The 25,190-nt window shown below is 34.2% G+C and overlaps 3 protein-coding genes across 4 annotated transcripts; 2 read left to right on the top strand and 1 right to left on the bottom strand.

Annotated features, from left to right (window-relative positions):
* Window positions 1–31: 31 nt before the first annotated feature.
* Window positions 32–2,970, bottom strand: LOC146951229 (F-box/FBD/LRR-repeat protein At5g22660-like). The gene is made up of 4 exons (XM_085747205.1): window positions 2,912–2,970; window positions 1,003–2,461; window positions 717–890; window positions 32–557 (listed from the first exon to the last, which is right to left on the bottom strand). Exons 2-4 carry the CDS (start codon window positions 2,383–2,385, stop codon window positions 291–293), a joined length of 1,824 nt encoding a protein of 607 aa, XP_085603331.1. The 5' UTR covers window positions 2,386–2,461; window positions 2,912–2,970; the 3' UTR covers window positions 32–290.
* An 11,884-nt stretch (window positions 2,971–14,854) lies between these two features.
* Window positions 14,855–21,701, top strand: LOC146951228 (IAA-amino acid hydrolase ILR1-like 4). 2 transcript variants are annotated; one of them, XM_085747203.1, is made up of 5 exons: window positions 14,855–15,307; window positions 15,678–15,803; window positions 16,658–16,972; window positions 17,160–17,288; window positions 21,300–21,701. In XM_085747203.1, the coding sequence occupies exons 1-5, from the start codon at window positions 14,930–14,932 to the stop codon at window positions 21,666–21,668; spliced, it is 1,317 nt and encodes a 438-aa protein (XP_085603329.1). In that variant the 5' UTR covers window positions 14,855–14,929; the 3' UTR covers window positions 21,669–21,701. The 2 variants fall into 2 exon arrangements, with proteins under 2 accessions (XP_085603329.1, XP_085603328.1); XM_085747202.1 differs by lacking the exon at window positions 21,300–21,701 and adding an exon at window positions 17,460–18,023.
* A 494-nt stretch (window positions 21,702–22,195) lies between these two features.
* LOC146951227 (IAA-amino acid hydrolase ILR1-like 4) lies at window positions 22,196–24,860 on the top strand. Its single transcript, XM_085747204.1, has 5 exons — window positions 22,196–22,659; window positions 22,777–22,902; window positions 23,311–23,625; window positions 23,888–24,016; window positions 24,189–24,860. Exons 1-5 carry the CDS (start codon window positions 22,306–22,308, stop codon window positions 24,594–24,596), a joined length of 1,332 nt encoding a protein of 443 aa, XP_085603330.1. The 5' UTR covers window positions 22,196–22,305; the 3' UTR covers window positions 24,597–24,860.
* The last annotated feature ends 330 nt before the right edge of the window (window positions 24,861–25,190 follow it).

Genomic DNA, 25,190 nt, shown 5'->3' with positions numbered 1-25,190 from the left:
AAAAAAAAAAAAATATAATTAAGAATATATATCCGGCGAAAGAAACACTAAAAATATCAAGCTCAAAACATATAAAGGTATCCAAAAGAGACAGAGAGTCATGCTCAAAATATAAAAAATGTTCGAAGATGGCACTGATCACTAAAACTTCATTTTGATGTAACAGCAAAAAGAAGGAAACAACGGAGATAGATAAAAGCAGACGAACACAGGTATAATGTCCTTGGAAAAAATTTCAAAGCACAGCTTCCTTTAAACAATCTTCTTCAATCAATGACGAAATAAGGATTTCATGTCTCCACATCAGGTTCATGAGAATTCCAGGATAATCTAAGATTAGTCATCTGATGCCGCGATGTCGGAGTATATGACGATTGCAACCAAAGATACAATGTATTAGCACTTTCATCTTCAGAGGCGCCCACGACATCAAGCATTTCTTTCGAACTCTCAAACTTAACACCCCTCAAGAAATGCCGCCAGCATTTATTTGTTGAAGTGTTATAGCTACAGCAAACTGGATCCTCATCTTTGATCTTAATCATTTCATACACAGACTGCAATCACGTAGTTTAAAAAGTTAATACCAAAAACAGTTTCAAGTAGGCTTTCAACGAGTATAAAGTCTTGCTTAATCATGGATAACAGATATTTAAAAAATCAACATGGATGTATCTTATGCATTGAAGAAATAAAAAAATAAAGAGCTGCCATACCTCATGAAATTTGCTGTCATAGGAAGAAATTATAGATACAGATTCTGGGTGCAATGTCCGCAATATACCAGATAAAATATCCTCCACACATGCTGATGATTTGATAATCTCAAAGGTCAGGTCACGCAAAGGTGGGTATAATATGCTGCTCCAATCTTCATGAATAATAATATGCTGGAATAGGCAACCGAGTAAGAAAAACAAACAAGAGATGGTTATTGTAATGGAAATTCATCAAGGATGCAGACCAAGTATGACATAATGTTAAAAACTGGAAGAACATTACCTTGTTGGAATGCATGATCAATTTATATCCTTCGGGACCGAACTTCTCTATAAACGGTGCCATCTTAAACCACAGTTTGTTACCGTCTAAAACTCCAACATCTTTACTTTGAGTTATAGATGCAAGGGAAATTTTAGCATCTATGAGGTGCAAAGGGGCAGTAAAGTCAAAGTATGGCATGTTTTCACCCTTCAACTCAAACGAAACAAGTTTAGGAGCATATATTTGAGCACAAGTCAATTTCTTGCCTCCTTTTAAAGCAATTCTCTGAAGACTAATGTTAAAAATTGTAAAAGATTTCGTCTTATCAAAAATATTTAGATCCAATTTTTCAAGTAAGGAAAATCTGCTGAACTGATTTTTACAAAAGTCACGGCTCACTAGTGGATGCTCTATTGTCAAATTTTTCAGAGAGTCATTGCATCCCTGCAAACCTACTTTGCAAGGTGTTGATTTCTTGCCACAAAACCAAAATGTGTCAAGATTAGGAGCAATGATATCAACCTTCTTCAGTTGATTGCAGTTGTGGATCTCCACCCTACTGAGACTAGGATGCAAAATACACAAGAATTTCAAACCTGAGCACTGTATAAGTCTTAAATCCTCAATTGAAGGGCAGCGTGAGATCAGATTTAGAAGAATTAGCTCACCAAGGTGAATTTTCCTTAGATAAAGTTTCTGCAGGCGAGGCAGCATTATATTACTGAATCTTTGCAGTATGCAACCACTTAGCCGTAGTCCGGTCAAAGTTTCGGATGACAAGACAACTTCTGGTAGAGTGTAGCGCTTGCTATCCTTGATGCCAACCTGGAGATCTATTTCTTTAATGTCCTGTGAGACGGCAGAAGTTAGCCAGCTATCCACAAGTGGAGCGTCTGTTAAATCAAAGGATGTCATATGCAGCAAAAACTTATGTATCTGCGAATTGTTTGCAAGGTATGTATGCAGAGAGTCAGCTACATGTTGTCTAAACATATTTTCCTTTTTACTTCCATCTTCAGGTCCAATTCCTGCAGCAAACTTTTGTTCATAAAATATCAACGCCGCAAACGAAAACCATATCGTTCTCCATCTCTTGGAAAGACTTCTGGTTCGAATTGCATCCTTCACATTTCGAAGGAAGGAAAGAATGTGATGGATGACATGATCAGGCAACTCTGAGATACGATCCACAGATTCAACACTCTGTACCATTTGCCCCACATCCTCTTCCACTTGAATTTCTTTTGGCCCATCACCCTCTACAACGGAGTTAGTGTTATCTTTCATCTGAAGTTTCCTTTTCTTTCCCGTACCCTCTACAACGGAGTTAGTGTTATCTTTGATCTTAAGTTTCCTTTTCTTTCCCAGAGACGCGTGTTGAGGATCGCCACTAGAGACCATTTGGAAGGGCAGATATCTGCCAATACTCGACACACCGGAAAACAAATGCTGCTACTTAATCCCCACAAGCTTCAAACTTTACAAACCAAACATAAACAGATTAAACAATATGATTGAGGAACGTTCAGATTAATATAATAATCGTAACAAGTAATCAAAACATAAAAGAATCTATATATCAGAAAAACAGAGCATTTTCGTTACAATTAACATTAAACATTAATCTATATCTCAGTAACTCAAATAATGTGAAAGCAGTAACTAGTTATCATCAGAATCATTTCACATGTTACGAATTCAACCAGAAAATAAAAAAATCAACAACTTCAAGAATTAGGGTTAACAAATTATGCAGTGCAAACTATAAAAATAATTGAAACTATAAATAAATTAACATAAACGGTGCATACAAATTCATGATCGTGTGAATTACATGAATTCAGGGTTTGTTGGAAAATAAAAGAAATCGATAAAACATATACGATGTAATGAAATTGAAGGCATCGATCGTTAAAGAATAACATACCTATAATCAATTGTGATCAGTGATGATCAAAGGCTCAGGTTTCCAACGACATTAAACATGCAAGCCTAAAAAACCAAAACTCTGGTTATTAGGGTTTTTTCGACAAGAAATGGCATTTCCCTAAAAAATAAAAATAAACAAATAGCATTAAAATTACGGTGGGCTTTCTTGGGTTATTCGCGTAGTTTTAAAAACTAGATCAGTGATCAACTCAGTAAGGGTACTAACTGATTTATTGCTTGAACCACTGAATCATTATTGAATTGAATGACTAAATCGGATTGAATCGATTGACTCGATCATATAAGTCGGTCTATATATAAAAAAAAATTATGTGTGTTAAATTAGACTGAATCAAATAACTTTTAACTCAAAAAATTAATTTTTTTTTACACTTAATACAGGCATAATTTTATAACATAAATAGAAATATCTTTTTTTTTTTATGGGAGAAATATCTTGATAGATATATGTATCTTACTCACCAACTAACTTATTTTTCTTCAGCCATGTAGCCTCCATGATTGGTGGTGCGACGAGTGGCATCCGTCCTCCGCACCACCGCTTAACCTTCTCCTTTTTCTGGCGGCCGTTCATTCTGTGCTGATGGGTCGTGTGGGTTCTTTTCATGGAATCGCAGCTTCTCTCCACGGTGTCGGAAGGTTGGGGTTTGTTAAGGTAGGCGGCGGTGTCGTCGTCATACCTCGTCTACAAAACCCGTACAAATCTGGCCTTTCCAATTCGTTAGGGTATGTTCTCCTGATTTTGACTTGAAAGAATTGTTGCTGCTTTCCTTTTGGAGGTGGTGACAGTTTTGGTGTTCTACCGATTTTGTTATTTGGTTCTGCTTCAAAATTTTGATCCTGTTCAAGGTTGTTGGGTTGAGAATCCATCAAATTTGGACTGCGCTTCGGACTACAGTGCTTGAAAGGGTCATGGCTATGCGATTCACGTTGATTCATGCCCGTAAACTTGTGGGTTTCATCGCAACAAGTGGTTCGGTACGTGGAGTTGCTTCTGTGTTGGCGGACAATTTCATTTACCTACTTGATACGTTTGACGTTTGGATGTGCTTCGTAACAGGTCTTCTAGGCTAGAAATGGTCATGTCCTGTTGTCCGTTGTTGCTGTGATTGGTGGGTGCGGGTATAACCGTGTTGGCGGTGCTCGTGGTGCTAGGACTCGTTGATTGACCATCTCTCGATCTGACCTTCAATTGGATTTGAGTTGCTTTCTATTGGATTTGGCTAGAAATGGTCGTGAAGCTTTCTGTCGCAGCATAACAGGTTGTCGGCGTGGGGATCTGTATCCGTGTTGGCGGTCGAATCGCCCACCTTCATGAAGTTTGGTACTATATAACGTGGGGATGTTTCAAAATCCGCATCGGTCTCTGATGTTGGGTTGTTTGGCTCGAAAGAGACGTTTTGCTTGTTGTTGTCGCAAGGATCTGTTGGTTCTTGGTTCAATTTCGTGTTGACGGTTGGTCCATACACCGTATATTAGGCATCCACCAGTGTTGTTTTTATTTCTTTGTATCACGTGATTGGGTTGGCATACACTTTGTGTGGATTGACTGGATTAGGTTTATGTCCCCTTAGTTTTTTTGTATTTCTTTTTTCTTTTTTTTTTAATTATATATATATATATATATATATATATATATATATATATATATATATATATATATATATATATATATATATATAGGGTGTATCAAGTGAGAGGAGTTTTATTGTGAGAGATGAGAGGGTTAAATTAGGACCTTTAGATTAATCTTTAATGTGATAATTAGGTTTTGATGACCACAGCCTAACATTCATCCCCTCCACTTCTCTGACTTTTCCTCTTCTTCGTTAAAAAACAAACAAAAAGCTTCTCCATCATCACTTGATTTTCTAGGCAAGGCTATCGATCTCTCTCTCACACGGCTCATCAATTTCTGCTTCTTCTTATCCTGCAAACCGTCCAAAATTCACTTTTTTGAATCTGAGCTTTTTTTATTCTTTCTTTTTTATCTTTGTTCCTCCTGACTGTGTTTTTCTTGAAATTAATTAATTAAATTAAATTAGATGATCATACTCATAGATGCACACCTGAACATAAGGAAGGAAATAAATCTGTGCCTTAAATTAAACTTAAAGATTTGATTTTGGAATTTGGAAGGAATTAAAAATCTCAATCGACATGGATATTGAACAATCCCTTAAAATTGAAGATCTGAATAATTCAATTTGTGTCTGTTAAAATTATGAATTAGATTTGAGGTGGATTACAGAATTAAACTTTGTAATTGGATTTGGAAGAGAAGAGAGACAGAACAAAAGTAGAAGATAATCAGTAGAGATCACATGTGCCAATCCTTTTTTTACTGAAATTGATCTTGACCGTACATTTTGATCCAACAGATGATAGTATATCCTCTCATCTCTCATTTAAGTTACTCCTCTCACTTGATATGTCCTCTATATATATATATATAGGGTGTATCAAGTGAGAGGAGTTTTATTGTGAGAGATGAGAGGGTTAAATTAGGACCTTTAGATTAATCTTTAATGTGATAATTAGGTTTTGATGACCACAACCTAACATTCATCCCCTCCACTTCTCTGACTTTTCCTCTTCTTCGTTAAAAAACAAACAAAAAGCTTCTCCATCATCACTTGATTTTCTAGGCAAGGCTATCGATCTCTCTCTCACACGGCTCATCAATTTCTGCTTCTTCTTATCCTGCAAACCGTCCAAAATTCACTTTTTTGAATCTGAGCTTTTTTTATTCTTTCTTTTTTATCTTTGTTCCTCCTGACTGTGTTTTTCTTGAAATTAATTAATTAAATTAAATTAGATGATCATACTCATAGATGCACACCTGAACATAAGGAAGGAAATAAATCTGTGCCTTAAATTAAACTTAAAGATTTGATTTTGGAATTTGGAAGGAATTAAAAATATCAATCGACATGGATATTGAACAATCCCTTAAAATTGAAGATCTGAATAATTCAATTTGTGTCTGTTAAAATTATGAATTAGATTTGAGGTGGATTACAGAATTAAACTTTGTAATTGGATTTGGAAGAGAAGAGAGACAGAACAAAAGTAGAAGATAATCAGTAGAGATCACATGTGTCAATCCTTTTTTTACTGAAATTGATCTTGACCGTACATTTTGATCCAACAGATGATAGTATATCCTCTCATCTCTCATTTAAGTTACTCCTCTCACTTGATATGTCCTATATATATATATATATATATATATATATATATATATATATATATATATATATATATATATATATATATATATGGGGTTTGCTACAATAGACCCACTCATTTTTATGAAGGTCTATTTTAGCATGATGCACCTTTTTGTTTGGACATAAACACCCACTTTGTATCCTTTAAAACACAAAAATCTGAAGGGTAACCATGTAATTCAAATGGTTTAATGATTATTTCTCAATGTTGTTTTTAATTCTAGCTCTTCTTCTCCTTTATTCTTCTTCCTGATAATTTGTCGGGAACTTGACGAAAGCTTGAGGTCTCTCCATAAATCAACGACCATGTTCTAGATCTTCACCCAACAATTTTATCATCTTTGCTGCTTGTTTATTTTTTTTTATTTTCTTATGAACTTTCTTTTTATTTCAATCAATAGAATGGTTTTTTTTTCTTCTTTTTTTATTTGAGTGAAAGGATGAGTTCTTGAACATATTGGAAAACAGAAATTAGTTGCAGACAAGAAAGAAAGAAAGAATCGAAAATTGAACACCTAGAAACCATAACACCATAATACATTCCAAACCCAGCCGCCAATGAAGAGGAAGCCGCTGGAAAAGCAACCTAAAACTCACCCAACGATGTACAGAACCAGAGACGCAGTCTGAAGTTATTGAACAGTAAACATTGATTGATTTCGTTATCAATTGAACCACCACAATCATAAATCTTCTTACATATCTATGAACAACTTTTACATAATCAATTTTGTTGGAGGAAGTGAAAAAGGAGAAAAAGAAGCATTCCCATCATGTAAATTTCAATTCTCATCTCTGATTTGTTATTATATTCGATTGGATTGAATTTCTATTTTCTTCCTTCCAATGAAATTAGTTTGGTTCTGTGATATTGAAGAATTTGAAAAGATGAACAAGAAACACAGTAAAGAAGAAAACGTGAATTGAGAGAGAGTGGGACCCAAGCAGAAGCTCAAAAAAAGTAGAAAATATTCAAATAAAAATCATTTAAATCATCAATTACAATTATGTCCTTTAATTTTGTCTTTTCCAAAAAAACAAAAATGGGGTTTTTAGTCCTAAACAAAAAGGTGCATCATGCTAAAATAGACCTTCATAAAAATGAGTGGGTCTATTGTAGCAAACCCCTATATATATATATATATATATATATATATATATATATATATATATATATATATATATATATATATATATATATATATGAGCACCTAACATAAACTGGAATACGCAAGACACTTCAACTTTGTTGGACCGTCTTCTATTCCTTTTTTATGTCGTTGGACTCTTGGCTTATCTAAAAAATAATAATAATAAATATTAAAAAAAAATTCACTTCTGATCTATAAGTACAAGCCAAAAAAAAAAAAAATACAGTTGCAATCAAGTAAAAAATGTTTATACAAATATATGTGATGCTAGGCGATGATATTTTCATTTTATTTTAAAATGTGTTTATTAGAAGTAATTAATTCACAAAACATTTCCATGGTGCAATGGTTAAGAGAATACATTTAAGGCTTTGTGTCACAAGTTTCGAGCATCAGAAAAATAGTTGAGTGATGGATGTGTGGAGATTTCCCTCCTTCTAACGCCAATAATTTGGTGTATGCTAGATTGAGGTATATTTAATCAACGTAAAATTTACAAATGATTTTTTGATCCAACGGAGTTACTTTAGTTCATGACAGATGTAGTTCTCCAAGGAAATTACAGTGAGGTCACAAAAATATGAAAATTGCTGTTCACACATTAGAGAAGGCTGGGACACACATGTAAAATACGCTTTTGCCCCCTCGGCAGTTAACTGCCGAGGAATTCAAAATGCGGCTGCAGTTAACTGCCGAGGAATTCCTCGATAGTTAACTGCCGAGGATTATGTTTCGTCAGATGAAACAGGAAACCTGCTCCTCCTACACACTATTTTCATCAACTTCCATACCATTTCATCCATTCCTCCCCAAATTCAATAATTTTTTTCCATCAAATCTTTCCCCCAAATGATTCAAGCATCAAGAATAGGAGCTATCAACACACTCTAGACGTAAAAAAACAGGTATTGAGCATTTTAATCAATTTATTTTTTGGTTATTGTATGGGTATCTACGTCAGTTACGTAGAACTCTGGCATGGGGAATCTCGGTAGTGTACTGCCGAGGAAAACCTCGGTACCTAACTACCGAGGAAAACCTCGGTAGTTAACTACCGAGGAACACTTAGGGAAAAAATTTGGTGCGAAAAAATGGCAGCTACTGCCATTTTTTCAAAAAAAATTTTTCTTTGTTTTTTTGTTTTAGTTCATTATGGCATTGATGTTTATGCATTAGTTAGTTGTTAATTCATATTTATGTGTTGTTTAATTATAGTAATGACCGAGAACGCGGAAGATGTTTCGGAAGAGACAAAACGTAATTTTGTCCAAATTTCCGGAGATGTCAAGCCGCCTAAGGTTGAAGTCAAACCAAACATTGAACAAGCTTCTAAATATGTTAGCCCCGGTGTCGTCCCACTTCAAGCCCACGAAGTGGACACGGCTAGGTTTTTTTCTGACGACATTAAGTTTCAAGATAGAGAAGAATTGCTTGGGTGGGTACGTTGTCAAGCAAATAAGGCGGGATTTACAATTGTTACACAAAGATCAAGCTTGATCCATCCAATATTGCGCCTAGTGTGTGAAAGGAGTGGAGCTCACAAAGTGCCTAAAAAAAACCAAAGCATGCGACAACGGGCTCAAGAAAATGCGGGTGCTTGTTCATGATTAGTGGATATCAAAGTACGCAAACAAAGGAATGGGGATTGAACATTCTTAATGGAGTTCACAACCATGCGATGGAGCCGGCTTTAGAAGGACACATTCTTGCCGGTAGATTAAAGGAGGATGACAAGAAGATTGTACATGACTTGACCAAGAGCAAGATGCTTCCAAGAAATATTTTGATACACTTGAAGAACAAAAGACCACATTGCATGACAAATGTGAAGCAAGTGTACAATGAACGTCAAAAAATATGGAAGGCAAATAGAGGTGACAAGAAGCCGTTGCAATATCTAATCTCGAAGTTGGAGGAGTACAACTATACTTATTACTCAAGAACACATGGTGAAAGTAATACAATCGAAGATATCTTTTGGGCTCATCCAACATCCGTTAAGTTGTTTAACAATTTTCCAACGGTTTTGGTTATGGACTCCACCTACAAAACCAACTTGTATAAGATGCCAATGTTTGAGGTAGTTGGGGTAACTTCGACCGATTTGACATATTCGGTTGGGTTTGGATTCTTGATGCATGAGAAAGAGGAAAACTTTGTTTGGGTTTTAAAAATGTTGCGTAAACTTCTTACTTCAAAGATGAATATGCCTAAGGTGATTGTTACCGACAGAGATGGGTCTTTGATGAAAGCGGTTGGAATTGTTTTCCCGGAAAGTTATGGTATGAATTGTTACTTTCATGTGCAAGCAAATGTTAAACAAAGGTGCGTCTTAGATTGTAAATATCCTATGGGAAAAAAGGATGGGAAAGAGGTGAGTAATCGCGATGTTGTCAAGAAGATCATGAGGGCATGGAAAGATATGGTTGAATCGTCCACTCAAGAGTTATATGCAAATGCATTAGTGGAGTTCCAAGATGCTTGTAGTGATTTCCCACCTTTCCTAGCCTATGCCATGACCACCTTGAATGAAGTGAAGGAGAAAATAGTGAGGGTATGGACAGACCGTGTGTTGCATCTTGGTTGTAGATCCACCAATAGGGTAGAATCGGCTCATGCTTTGGTGAAGAAATATTTGGACAATAGTGTGGGTGATTTGGGTACTTGTTGGGAGAAAATACATAACATGTTGTTGCTTCAACACACTGCGATACAAACAGCCTTTGGTCAGAGCGTTACCGTGTTGGAACATAGATTCAAAGATGTCACTTTGTACTCCAGCTTAGGTGGTCATGTGTCTAGATATGCTTTGGACAACATTGCTATGGAAGAGTCACGTTGTAGGGAAACGTTGTGCATGAACAAGGAAATTTGTGGTTGTGTTCAAAGGACATCTTACGGCTTACCATGTGCATGCGAAATTGCAACTAAACTCCTTGAAGAAAAGCCAATTTTATTGGATGAGATACACCACCATTGGCAAAGGTTACGCATGGGAGAAGAAAGTAATGAACTTGGTTTTTCGGTGGATGATGAGTTGAAGGGTATTGTAGAACGTCTCAAGAAACTCCCTTTCCAAATAAAGCTTGAAGTCAAGGAGGCTTTGCGGCAATTGGCATTTCCTGAAACCACCATGATGTCTCCACCACCACAAAAAGCAACAACCAAGGGAGCCAAGAAAAAAGTGGACATTGCGAGGTCTAAAGGAAGAATTACATCCACTAGCCGGATCCCTTCTTCTTGGGAGGTTGTTGATTCCCAAAATCCGGATAGTCAACCGTCACCATCACCAACAACATCATCATATAAAAGGAAAAAAGGTGCTCGTCTTGGTAAAGCACCAATTTCCCCACTTCCACCACCTTCTCGGTATCCAAAGCCTAAGGCTATCCCGGTTATGAGGCCTATTGATTATATGTCACGCTTCATGCTTCCATTTATTGAAAAAGTGGTGGATGTTATTGGCGATGGACATTGTGGATTCCGGGCTATAGCCGAGTTCATGGGCTTAACCGAACAAAATCATCTCATGATTCGTACACATCTTATTCAAGAATTAAAAGATCATAGAGATGATTATGTTGAAGTATTTGCGAATGAGGATCGTTATAACTACATTTTAAATGGCTTACATCCTCCCGCAAATACAAAAAGTTGTGCACATCTTGTTGATAAGTGGTTGACTTTTCCGGACATGGGGCACATTGTTGCCAATTATTACAAAAGGTGTGTGGTTGTGTTGACAAATCTTGAACTTGGTAACTCGGAATCTTTTTTTCCACTAAGAGGGCCACCACCGCCGGGTAAGAAAAAAACTCCCATCATGTGCCTTGGGGTAATTCCTAATCACTTTGTGCTTATTTACTTGAGGAATGGTTGTCCACTACCTCCATCATCTACGGAGTGGCACAATCACAAGAAACAAGATGCGGTGACTTGGGAAGATGAGTATTTGGATCAACATGAGTTGTTCCGAAAGCTCATGGCTATTGAAAGTGGAAACAAACCGCCAAAACCACAAAAGGAATCAAACAAAGCGGCGCCTATTTTGTTGGACACTCCCGAAAAACCAAAGCAACAATTTGAAGTTATTGCGGAAGATGAGGAAGATTTTATGTCACTTGATCTTCTCCAATCACTTGGCAATTAACAAGGGATTTTTTTGTCGGTGTTAGTCCTTTTTTTTGGTAGAAATTACACCGACGTATATTTTGGGGTCAAAATTGTAATGCTAATTTTTTGTGGCCAATATATAAGTAACATTATGTAATTGATATTGATATATATGATAATATGACTTTTATTTACTTGAAACTAGTGTAATACTTATTTATAGCTTATTAATGTTTACGCATTTGATTTATTCGTTATTACATTCCATTTAATTTTGTTCACACATTAGAGAAGGCTGGGACACACATGTAAATAATCATTTGGGGGAAAGATTTGATAGAAAAAAATTATTGAATTTGGGGAGGAATGGATGAAATGGTATGGAAGTTGATGAAAATAGTGTGTAGGGGGAGCAGGTTTCCTGTTTCATCTGACGAAACATAATCCTCGGCAGTTAACTACCGAGGAATTCCTCGGCAGTTAACTGCCGAGGGGGCAAAAGCGTATTTTACATGTGTGTCCCAGCCTTCTCTAATGTGTGAACAGCAATTTTCCAAAAATATTATGGAGATCATGGTAAAAGAATCAGTGAAAGTGGTAAAAAAAAAAGGTTTAATTACCTTTTTGGTCCTCTAACTATTTAATTGGTATCGGATTGGTCCTCTAACTAAAAATTGATTTATTTTGGTCCTCTAAGTTTCTCACCGTTACTAGATTTAGTCCTTCAGATTTCATACCAATTAAATTAAATTCACATGGACAAAATGATCATCAATTTGTTAATTAAGAAAGTGACGGTATAAAAAACTTCAATAAATAGTATATAATATTATAAAGAAAAATCCTAAAAACAGTACTTTGTGCAAAAAAGGCTTTCCAACCAATCCAAATTAAAATAGGGAATAAGTTATTTTTCGATAAAAACCAATTGAAATTAAAGTAGGGAATAAGTTATTTTTTGATAAAAACCAAATTGCTCAATTTAAATTATTTCCTAACACAATAGTGAAAAACAACCGACCAATACTTTTTTCCTTAACCGACCAATATTTTTTCAGTGTATTCTATTTGATAAGTCAAACGTGGAGAAAAGGAAATACTCACATGCTGGTGATGGGTTGTGATTAGGACATTCTGATTTGACATAACACAACCAGCTGCACTTTCAAATGCACATGTTTATCATGTCAAAAATTGCAAATTTTATTTTAGTGTGTCTTTATGGTAAAATCAATTTATAGTATGTTTGTATATACACCACATATGAATGAAACAATAATTTTGATTGTACGGTCACTCAATTTTTTTGATTGTACGGCTCTATAGAAATAAATTTGATTGTGAAAATTATGTTTGAGGTAAATAGATTATAGACCATTTCAAATGCTTTAAGTTAGATGTTTGTAATAAGTTAATTTTTTAAGTTATTTTTGTTATAAATTAATCATTTAAGTCAAAAATTATATACATATCGATTCTTCTTTCATCAAACTCGGTTAAAAAGTGTTTATGTAAACATTTAATATTAAGTTGGTATGTCTACATTTACCGCTCTCAAAATTAGAGTTCATACATTTATTATTCAATTTTGATTTGAAATAAAACTGACCGATTACTTGATTTATACTAATATTGTTAATGAAATATTTATTTATAAAATTAAGCTTGAATTCAAAAACAAGAAAACTAAAGTGTGCGTGAGCAATCGTATTATGGGAGCAACAATGAATCTTTACAAGTGGTTGGAGATTAGATTCATGATTAATATGTATGGAAAAATTCGATTGTTGAAATTGAAGAATTAACTTTTGTGTCCCACATTCTCCTAATGAGGATGTTTGAATTAAAAAAAAAATCGTACAAATATCATGATAACAAATTTTCTTTTACCTTGTTGTGAGATTATTTATCGAAAATATTAATTAAATGATAATTATAGAACATACAATCCTGATCCCCTAATAAACAAAGAGTTTTTTTAACGAGTGTCCCAAAATACTCTTTAAGAATTCAAAATTTAACAATTATTTTTTCAAAAAGTCAACTATTATAATTTTCATAAAAAACATACCATTTAAAATGTTAAAGAGTACATCAAAAACACTCGTTAACATTTTCCCTAAAGAATGTAGCACGTTATCTAGTTTTTTTTATTTTTTTTATTTTTATTTTATTTTAATACTACTCCGTTGTATGTGAAATCAATGGACGGTACTCCCTAGTGGCCTCTGTCTTTATTTACAAATCATTTGCTTTGTTAGAAAAACATTTAACATTTTTTAGAAACATTTAATATTTAATATATTTATAGACAAAGTAACATGCACATTAATCCTTTAAAAAAAATACATACACATTAATTATATCAGGGTTAATTAAGTTTTTTGTCCCTATAAATATACCGAATTTTGTTTTTAGTCCTCATAAAAAAATTTGACATATTTTGGTCCCTATAAAATTTTTTAGCACGTAGTTTTAGTCCCTGTTAAATTAAAATTTGTTTAATTATGCTTAAAATTTAAAAAAATTTAATGATTTTTTACATACTTGTTTATAACATTAGAAAACGTTCCGCCGCAATAAGTTAGCTCACAATTTTATTTTTAGGTCCAAATTTTCGTAAGTTTTATTTTGAATTTTTGGCGTTTAAAAAAATTATATTTAATTCATTACATGTTAAAAAATTCTAATTTTTTATAAAAGAGATTGTTATTAACATGTCTGTTAAAAATCATTTAAAAATATAAAATTTTAAGTATAATTAAACAAATTTTAATTTAACAGGGACCAACACATACTTTTAGTCCTTGTAAAATTAAAATTATCTTAATTGTGCTTAAACTTTTAAATTTTTAACATATTTTTTTTGCATACTTATTTAGAACATTATACAAAATTCCTCCGCAAAAAAGTAACTCAAAATTTTATTATTAGGTCTAAATTTTCATTAATATAATCTTGAAAATTTTGCTTTTAGAAAAATTCATATTTAATTCATTACATGGTAAAAAACTAAAAGATTTTATAAAAGAGTATCTTACGATGTTATGAACATGTCTGTAAAAAATCTTTCAAAAATTTAGAAGTTTAAGCATAATTAAACAAATTTTAATTTAAGAGAGACTAAAAACACTAACGAAAATTTTTGTAGGGACTAAAAAGTGTGATTTGTTTTTATAGGTATTAAAAACAAAATTGCAGATATTTATAGGGACCAAAAACTTCATTAACCCATTATATTATTAACCCACTTATTCACCTTACTATGGGAATTTTAACCATTAGTCTACTGGTAAAAAAAAAAATTGAAACTTCTAAAAAATTAAAATTTCTATCGTTTTCTGTGTATATAATATTTCACCAATCCTACCACCACCTGCTACTGTCCACTGCATATATAGTAACATCTAGTAGTGAGTTGTGAACATTTGTTGTTTGTTCCTTTTATTTAACTTGTCTTCTTTCTTTTCCATTTCTCACCTCAACACTTGAATTTGAATGCATGCAGTCATGGATTTCTTCAAATGTTTCAACATGTTCATCATCATTTTCATTTTCTTTTTATCTGCAACACCAATCTTCTCAAATTCCTTCTCCACCACTTCAAATAATCACTCAGCAATCCCAAACTTTCTAGATTTAGCTAAAGAGCCTCAAGTTTTTGATTGGATGGTGTGGATAAGGAGAAAAATTCATGAGAATCCTGAACTGAGTTATCAAGAAATTAAAACTAGTAAGCTTATAAGAGCAAAATTGGATGAATTAGGTGTCCCATATAAACATCCAGTTGCAGTTACAGGTGTAATTGGTTACATAGGAACTGGTCTTCCTCCTTTTGTCGCTCTTAGAGCTGACATGGATGCTCTTCTCATGCAGGTCTACATTTTTTTTCCTGAGTGTTTTAGTTTTCAGTTGTGGATTTCATCTTGGTTTTCTATATCACATGTTTTAAATGAAGTTTTCAAGAGAATTTTCTAACAATTTTATCGACGTTCATATTTCTCAATCATCAGATCATATACCACATAATTTAAATATATCACGTCACCAATTTTTTAGTTGAAAAATAAGACGAAGAGACCAAAACTGGCATATTTTAAAATAGAAGGACTAAATCCACAAAATGGTGAGACCAAAATTGCAATTAAGTTTTTTCTTTTTTGTTGCAATTTTTTTGTTTGTGTTGTATTTCTATTTCTATGAGGATAATGTTTAATCTATATTTTATTTATTTTTTTAACATCAGGAATTGTTGGAATGGGAGCATAAAAGTAAAGTACCTGAAAAGATGCATGCATGTGGTCATGATGCTCATGTTGCTATGCTTCTTGGTGCTGCAAAGATCCTCAAGCAGCATGAAAAAGAGTTACAAGTATGGTTTTTCACTTCTTTTTATTTTATTTTATTTTTATTTTTTTTAGGTGCATTCTCTTCAATATATGAGATTTCTTCATGCTCTGCTATTATTTTTATGCTTTCTTTAATGTACTGCTTTTGAAATAAATTTGAAATATGATGAAGTCACTACAATATCTTTTTTTGGTTTGAGAAAAAAGTTTTCTATATGCATTTTCAGTTTTTATTTTCAATTGCAAAAATGTTATCTTGTTTTTTACTTTGTTTTACTTTATTTTCAATTGAAAAAAAGTAGTGTTATGTATTCAAACCAAACATCATTAAATTGCTGAAACTACAAACATTATGAACCTTGTGAATTGTGTTCTAGAAAATTCTGAATGTCTGAGGCTGATGTGGAAATGGGTTGCCATAGTGAATTGGTGAGCGTTAGTCCGTGCCTTGATGACCGTTAGATTCAGATCAAATAGTTCACAAAATATGCGAATTTTGTTCTTTTTTTAAAATCCAAATTACCGAGCTTGAAATTTGGACAATCCGATCTTGATCCAACAGTCAACAATGTGTTAACTGTGTACCCCAACTCTATGGAATCTTATCCTTTAAAGCACAATACTCCTCTCTGAAGGTTATGCACTTATACTGTTTAAGATATTTCTGTGTTTTCAATTCAATCATGCCAAAATCAAACATGAATTCTGTTTTTTACATTTGTATATTTGCAAACTAATGCCAAATTTTGAGTGCTCATGCCAATTTTGTATGTTAAAGTTATTCTGCATATCATATTTTTCTTTCTTTCCAAGTTATCTTGTTCTACTGTTTTTCATCATTTTATGGATCCGTGATATCATTCCTTATTTTGTATAGGGAACGGTTGTTCTTGTTTTTCAACCAGCAGAAGAAGGAGGTGCCGGGGCTAAGAAAATTTTAGATGCTGGAGCCTTAGAAAATGTCTCTGCCATATTTGGATTGCATGTCGCACCTAACTTACCTTTAGGTGAAGTGGCATCGAGGTCTGGTCCTATGGGTGCAGGATGCGGTTTCTTTGAAGCAGTAATAGGCGGCATGGGGGGTCATGGAGCCATTCCTCACCATGCTATCGACCCCATTTTGGCGGCTTCCAATGTAGTTGTTAGCTTACAACAAATCGTTTCTCGCGAGGTTGATCCTATAGACTCCCAGGTAAAGGCTTACAACTCATGATTGTTTGCACCATTGTTTGATTCTGTCATTGCCAAAGAGTATTGTGGCTGTTTGAGGAAAACATGGTAGGGGACCATTCCGCCACATTATTTGTTTACAATGATTTTTGAATATGATGAAAACCTGAGGCCTAAATGCCTTCCTAACATAAATAATATCCTCACAGGTTGTGACTGTAGGAAAGTTTCAAGGAGGTGGTGCATTCAATGTTATTCCAGACTCCGTCACAATTGGTGGCACCTTCCGAGCTTTTACGAGAGAGAGCTTCACGCATCTGAGACACCGTATTGAGCAGGTCTGTTACGAAGAATAAGTTCTTAATGAGCTCTATTTTTTCCACATCATAAATAGTGTGTCTTATTCTTATTTGTTGATATATATAAATTGTCAGTATATAAATTATATCTATCTTGTTTTAGTTATCACTGAAATCCTGCAAGGCTCAAAGGAAATTTCGGTTATGCAGGTTGTCACTGGACAAGCTGCTGTGCATAGATGCAATGCAACAGTCAGTTTCCTTGAAGAAGAGACGCCTTTCATCCCTCCAACTATAAACAATGGTGGCTTGCATGACTATTTTCAAAGTGTTGCTGGGAGGTTACTTGGTGTTGATAAAGTTAAAGACCAGCAGCCAATGGTGGGATCAGAAGACTTCGCCTTCTATCAAGCAGCGTTGCCTGGATACATCTTCCTCCTTGGAATGGAGGATGTCTCAGTTGAACGTCTTCCGTCGGGACACTCACCCTATTTCAAAGTCAACGAACATGCACTTCCTTATGGTGCTGCACTTCACGCCTCGTTGGCTTCTAGGTATCTTGTCAAGCTTCATCAGGAGGTACCAGTAGTAGAGGGGAAAATTCATGATGAATTATAAGAAAATATTTAGAAAAAGCCATATAATTGATGCCACGAGGTTGTGGGTTGGACACATCTGTTGTAGATGAATTATCATTTAAATTATTGTAATAAATTATAATTCCTTAGCCCTTTGTGTTAGAATCGTTAAATACAGTAATATTTGTGTGGCGAATCTTTAGCTATAAGTCACTTATTATGTTAGTATAAAACATAATTATGTTTACATTTACAACAAGAGACCGAGGTACGTTTTGATTTCTATTCTATTGACCTTGGTGGGAGCCAAACAACAGGTATAAAAATAAAGGATTTAATTGGTATGTAATGTTAATTTAAAAATCTTTTACACTTTCAACTAGATATATATTATCTTAAGTGTGACAATTTCTAATGAACGTGACGATTTATGATTGGTTGACTGATATTCGCTGTTCGAATAAAATCTGGTTTGCTTCTTCCCAGTTTCCAATAAGGTGATCATGCTGGGTGCTAATTCAAGAATAAAGCAGGAACTCGAGTCAAAAAAACAAGAATTCACCTATGAAGAAGTATTAAGAATTACCAGAAATTTTGAGAAGGTTGTAGGGAAAGGAGCATCTGGAACAGTCTACTATGGTTGGATTGATCATAATACTGAGGTAGCTGTCAAAATGCTATCTTCCTCATCAGCTCAAGGATATCTGCAATTTCAAGCAGAGGTTATATGATTAATTCACATGCAAATTTTATCATGCCTATGCGCGCGCGCGTGTGTGTGTGTGTGTAGTAAAGGAATTTTATGTTAACTAAATATGGTTTTCCTTAGTGATTCATAGGCCAAACTTTTTGCTATAGTTCTTCTTCATAAATGCTTGACCGGTCTTATAGGTTACTGTGATGATGGCACCAATATGGCTCTATCTATGAGTATATGGCTAATGGAGACTTAGCCAACCATTTATCAGGTATTGTTTATGATCAGATGTCAGTCCATTAATTTTATTTCTCACTAACATGTTATAATTCTAGTTACAGTTATGTTATATTTATTCAAGTAATTCCTAATTTTTGTGAATATCTCTCATCTGCATAAAACTTCTAAATAGTCAAAGGATGTCCAAAAAAAAAAAAACCAGGTAAATTAAGTCAAAGATTTGTCCTAATAGTATGAATAGGAAAACAATACTTCTTTGTTATTCTAAACCAAATGACAAGATAGATATGTCTGTTTTCCTGGTTATGAATTTCTTGGTTAAGATTGTTTTATGAATGCAGATAAAAACTAAAATATATTGAATTGGAATCAAAGACTTCAAATTGCAGTGGATACTGCAGAAGGTGAGTATGAATCCTTTTTGCCATAATTTCATGATTTTCATCAATCAAAATATATCTCATAAAGAGAAATACTTTGGGCAACTAACTTAACTTAATTTGAACTTTCAAATTTAGGATTGGAGTATTTGCATCATGGTTGCAATCCACCAATTGTTCATAGAGATGTTAAGTCTAAAAACATCTTACTAAATGAAAAATTGCAAGGTAAATTAGCTGATTTTGGATTTGTCCAAGATCTTTCCTAATGAAGGTGAAACTCATCTCTCCACAGTTATTGCTGGCACACCTGGATACCTCGACACGGAGTAAGATATCCTTAATATAAGTTTCATTTGAAAAAAAAATCATTACACAAAATGGATAAATTAATACAATATTTTATTTTCTTAATACATGTGAAATTGTTAAATGTAACTTCTAAGAATGGATATAAGTAGTACTATTTTAACTCAAACCCAAATGGGAAGAACCAAAGCCCACTAAAGGGAGTTACCTTTGAAACAACATTTTTGTTTTTACTTTTCACTTTTGGTTTATATATAGATTAAGTTGCAAATTTGTATTTTTCAGGTACAATAGATTAAGCAGGTTGAGAGAAAAAAGTGATGTTTTCAGCTTTGGAGTAGTTTTGCTTGAGATAATTACAGGACAACCAGCCATAACCAAAACCGAAAACAAAATCCATATTGTTCAATTGGTTGGTGACATGCTGCTGGAAAGGGAGGTAAAAGATATTGTTGATCCCAGATTGCAGGGAGACTTTGATATTAACTATGCAACTAAAGCTTTGGATACCGCAATGGCTTGTGTAGCACAATCTTCCATCAATAGACCAACCACGCATGAGGCATGTAGTTATGGAACTGAAACAGTGTTTGGAAAACAAGATCACTTATCCGTCTGACTCCAAATACACTCTTGAGAGTTTACCTAGTGCATTATATTCTGTCTCCTTTGATAGAATCAGTGGTGAGAGCTCTCTAGCGAGGTAGAATGAGATACGCGTGTTGCACGGGTGAAAGAATTTTTGTATGTTATTTATTATATTCATGTGATCTATTATGTGCTGTAAATATAAGTAGCATACAACTTAAAACTATAGAGTCCTGTAAATATAACTATTTTTAACCACATTTATAATTCTTACAAACCAAGTTGGTATTTTTCACTTATAAGTGTATTTTTCACTTAATATCGTTTGAATTAGAGCAATATACTCTAATCTACTTCCACGACAGCCACAATTATCGATGATCAATATCTCTTTGGTGAGTACAATCTCTCTCAACTTAGTTACTGATTATCCTCACAATGAATACAAGATAAACAATGGTTTCTGGAATAATGAATTGAAGGCACTTCTTAAAGCCTTGTCAACCAACTAACAAACTGCTCACTGTTATTAACAGAAAAATGTTGACTAACACTCTTGTTGACTAAGCCAATTAGCCAACAACATCAAATTAAAATTAGGATTTTTTCTTGTTTTGATAAAAACATGATAGTGATACTTAATTCTAAACACTAAAACACATTACGTTTTAAGGAAGGCTTGGAGATGAATTGTTTACGCATCAAGTTAGTTGTTCAAGCCAAGCATTCTAGTACTCTATTGAGCAGTAGTTATGATCTTCCACTAGTATACTTTGACTTTGAGCAATAGAATGTTTTATCATACCCGATGGTATGCATTAATCCTACAGTAATCGATTATGGTTGAATTTGATATATTAGCATAATGTGAATTTTATGCGCGGTGATGTGTCTTTGCATTTCAATTGTTAATTAAGCTTAGTTTATATGCTATCATGGGTTATAACCACAAAACTAAGCTTAGTTCATAGCTTGATGAGTAAGACAACTCTAGAAACACCTTGTGGGCAGAATGCCCATCATGAGAACCAACCAATGTGAAGGCTGATTTCCTTCACAACAAAACAAAACGTCATGGATTTCATTATATCTTAATAACCAAATGAAAAAATAAAATGAAAGGAATATATATAGGTAAGAACATAAAATTAAGATTTGTAACACAAACTAATAATAATTTGTCAGGATACATATTATATCTATCTTTTTAGTTATCATTGAGATCCTGCTAGGCTCTAAGGAAATTTCGGTTATGCAGGTTATCACTGGACAAGCTGATGTGCATAGATGCAATGCAACAGTCAGTTTCCTTGAAGAAGAGACGCCTTTCATCCCTCCAACTATAAACAATGGTGGCTTGCATGACTATTTTCAAAGTGTCGCTGGGAGGTTACTTGGTGTTGATAAAGTTAAAGACCAGCAGCCAATGGTGGGATCAGAAGACTTCGCCTTCTATCAAGCAGCTTTGCCTGGATACATCTTCCTCCTTGGAATGGAGGATGTTTCAGTTGAACGTCTTCCGTCGGGACACTCACCCTATTTCAAAGTCAACGAAGATGCACTTCCTTATGGTGCTGCACTTCACGCCTCGTTGGCTTCTAGGTATCTTGTCAAGCTTCATCAGTAGGTACCAGTAGTAGAGAGGAAAATTCATGATGAATTATAAGCAAATATTAATTAGAAAAAGCAATATAATTGATGCCACGAGGTTGTGGGGTTGGACACATCTGTTGTAGATGAATTATCATTTAAATTATAGTAATAAATTATAATTCCTTAGCCCTTTGTGTTTGAATCTTTAAATGCAATGATCTTTGTGTGGCGAATCTTCAGCTATAAGTCACTCATTATGTTATAAAATATAATAAGATTAATACTGAATAGTTGTCAAAAAGAAGAACATAATACATGTGATAAGATGAATGTTATGTCACTCATTATTTAAAGTAAGTTGAATATGATAAATATCTATTGACCACATGGTTGTCTCTAATAATTCAATGCGCATAATTACCTTTGACTCTCTCAAAAGTCAATTCAAACATCCTCCAAAAAAAGAAGTCAATTCAAGCATGCATTTATTTTTGTTCTAAATTACTATTATTGCTAAAAAATATACTATAAATTTACCAAAAAATATTCCAACAGTACTGCTACTACCTAGTACTGTCCCACTACATGTATAGCATCTAGCGAGTTGTGAGTATTTGTTGTTTCATTTAGTTTAGCTTCTTTTTCATTTCTCCAACACTTTGAAAGCACTCATGGATTTCTTCAAATGTGTCAAGTTGTTCATCATCATTTTCATTTCCTTTTTATCTGCTACACCAATCTTCTCAGATTCTTCCTCCAATTCAAATGCAATCCCCAACTTCCTGGAATTAGCCAAGGAACCTCAAGTTTTTGATTGGATGGTTGATATAAGGAGGAAGATTCATGAGAATCCTGAACTTGGTTATGAGGAATTTGAAACCAGTAAGCTTATAAGAACAAAATTGGATGAATTAGGTGTCCCATATAAACATCCAGTTGCAGTGACAGGTGTTATTGGTTACATAGGAACTGGCCTTCCTCCTTTTGTCGCTCTTAGAGCTGACATGGATGCTCTTCTCATGCAGGTAGGTCTACATTTTTTTCTGAGTGTTTTGGTTTTCAACCATATATTATCATGGATTTTATATTAGGATACTCTTCATCTATATTTCATTGATGATTTTTTTTTTGGTTAACCTTAGGAATTGGTGGAGTGGGAGCATAAGAGTAAAGTGCCTGGAAAGATGCATGCATGTGGTCATGATGCTCATGTTGCTATGCTTCTTGGTGCTGCTAAGATCCTCAAGGAACATGAAAAACAGTTACAGGTATGGTTTTTAAATTGTGCGTTAAAACTTTAAAGTGTATTGTTTTTGCTTTATTTTATTATTTTCAATTACTTGTGTGGAGAAAATAAAAAGAGATAATAAAGTTGAAAAGGTGTGGTGTTGTCTTCAAACCAAGCATGCCATTGAATTGCAGAAACTACAAACATTGTGATCCTTGTGAATTGTGATTGTAAAAAATTGCGAATGAATCCGGCTTACGTGCAATTGGGATGCTATAGTTGCGGAAATTTTTTAAACCTTAACACTGCATATTATACTTTTCTTTTCATCCTTAAAATTAAAGCTTAAAATTGCAGAAACTACTATACCAAGATGACTCCTGCGCATTATACTTTTCTTTCCATCCTTTTATGGATATGTGATATCATTCCTTATTTTTTGGTAAAGGGAACGGTTGTTCTTGTTTTTCAACCAGCAGAAGAAGGAGGTGGTGGGGCCAAGAAAATTTTAGATGCTGGAGCCTTAGAAAATGTCTCTGCTATATTTGGATTGCATGTCGGACCTAACATACCTTTAGGTGAAGTGGCATCTAGGTCAGGTCCTATGCTTGCAGGAGGTGGCCTCTTTAAAGCTGTAATAAGCGGCAAGGGAGGCCATGCAGCCAATCCTCAACATGCTATTGACCCCATTTTGGCGGCTTCGAATGTGATTGTTAGCTTACAACATATCGTTTCTCGCGAGGCTGATCCCCTTGACACCCAGGTAAAAACTTGCAACTCATCATTGTTTGCAACATTAAAAAGCTTTGTATTCATTTGGAACTTCTACGTTGATCTGTTCTAACTTATCAATGATAGAAGATAACCACGAATCATACAATACTCATGTTGGAGACACACCATCTTGCGAAATATTTTGGCTGTTTGAGGAAAAAAATGTTGGAAATCATAGTGTAACATTATTTATTTACAATGATTTTTGAAATCTGAGGTCTGAATGTCTTCCTAAAATAATATCCTCAAAGGTTGTGACTGTAGGAAAGATTCAAGGAGGTGGTGCATTCAATGTTATTCCAGACTCCGTCACAATTGGTGGCACCTTCCGAGCATTTTTGAGAGAAAGCTTCACGCAACTAAGACGCCGTATTGAGCAGGTTTTTTACGAAGAAGAACGAATTCACAGTGATCTCTATATTTTCCACGTCATGAATAACGTGTCTTATTCTTATTTGTTGATTTTCGAATTGTTAGGATACAAATTATATTTATCCTGTTTTAGTTATCATTGAGATCCTGTTACACGCTAAGTCTCTTTCGGTCTTGTAGGTTATCATTGGACAAGCCGCTGTGCATAGATGCAACGCAACAGTGAGCTTCCTTGATGACAAGATACCGTCCTGCCCTCCAACTATAAACAATGATGGCTTGCACGACTATTTTCAAAGTGTTGCTGGGAGTTTGCTCGGCGTTGATAAAGTTAAAGGCCATCATCTATTGATGGGATCAGAAGACTTTGCATTCTATCAAGAGGCTATGCCTGGATACGTCTTCATCGTCGGAATGGAAGATGTCACTGTTGAACGTCTTAGGTCATGGCACTCACCCTATTTCAAAGTCAACGAAGATGTACTTCCTTATGGCGCTGCACTTCACGTCTCATTAGCGACTAGGTATCTTGCCAAGTTAAATCAGGAGGTACCAGCGGTAGATGGAAAATATCATGACGAATTATAGAAAAGATTAAAAAAAGCCATACCAGTGGTGCAACCACAAGTTTGTTGGTTGGGACGTTGGATTTGTGTCACAGATATAATTTGAATTATGATAATTCCATAGCTCTGTGTTAGATCTTTAGCTTTGTTATGAATATTTATCAATTCCAATAACAATGTCATTCATATGTTAAAGATGACATATAATACAATGACAATTGAGTATTTCCTTAGAACTAACTTAAGGGTTCGTTTGTTGATATGATTGACTACGCGTTTTCTCGGTCTTTCTTGCGTTACAATAAGTGTCACCACCAAAGTATCAAAGCTCTAAATTAGAGATTTGATTAAACACACACTTACATGACTATTCAATGCAGAAATGCGATGTTGAATCAAAGTTTCAAGTTAAAATTGATTCTAAAGACAATCAATTTTATTCTAAAGATGACAAAGAATAAATAGATGTAGTCTTATTACAAAATGAGTTCCATAATTATTAATTATTTTACTTTTTTCAAATTTGTTTGTATCTCTTCAAATGAAATAAATGGAGAGAACCATAATTGAAGAGGGTCTTAACTCCCGTCATGGACATCAAATATGATACAGACAC

The sequence above is a fragment of the Medicago sativa genome, chromosome 2 (genome assembly GCF_051527215.1).
Source record: "Medicago sativa cultivar Bolivia chromosome 2, Bolivia_mono, whole genome shotgun sequence".
Taxonomy (NCBI): Eukaryota; Viridiplantae; Streptophyta; class Magnoliopsida; order Fabales; family Fabaceae; genus Medicago; species Medicago sativa.
The sequence above is the reverse complement of the archived record's forward strand: the minus strand, read 5'-3'. Positions and strand labels throughout refer to the sequence as shown.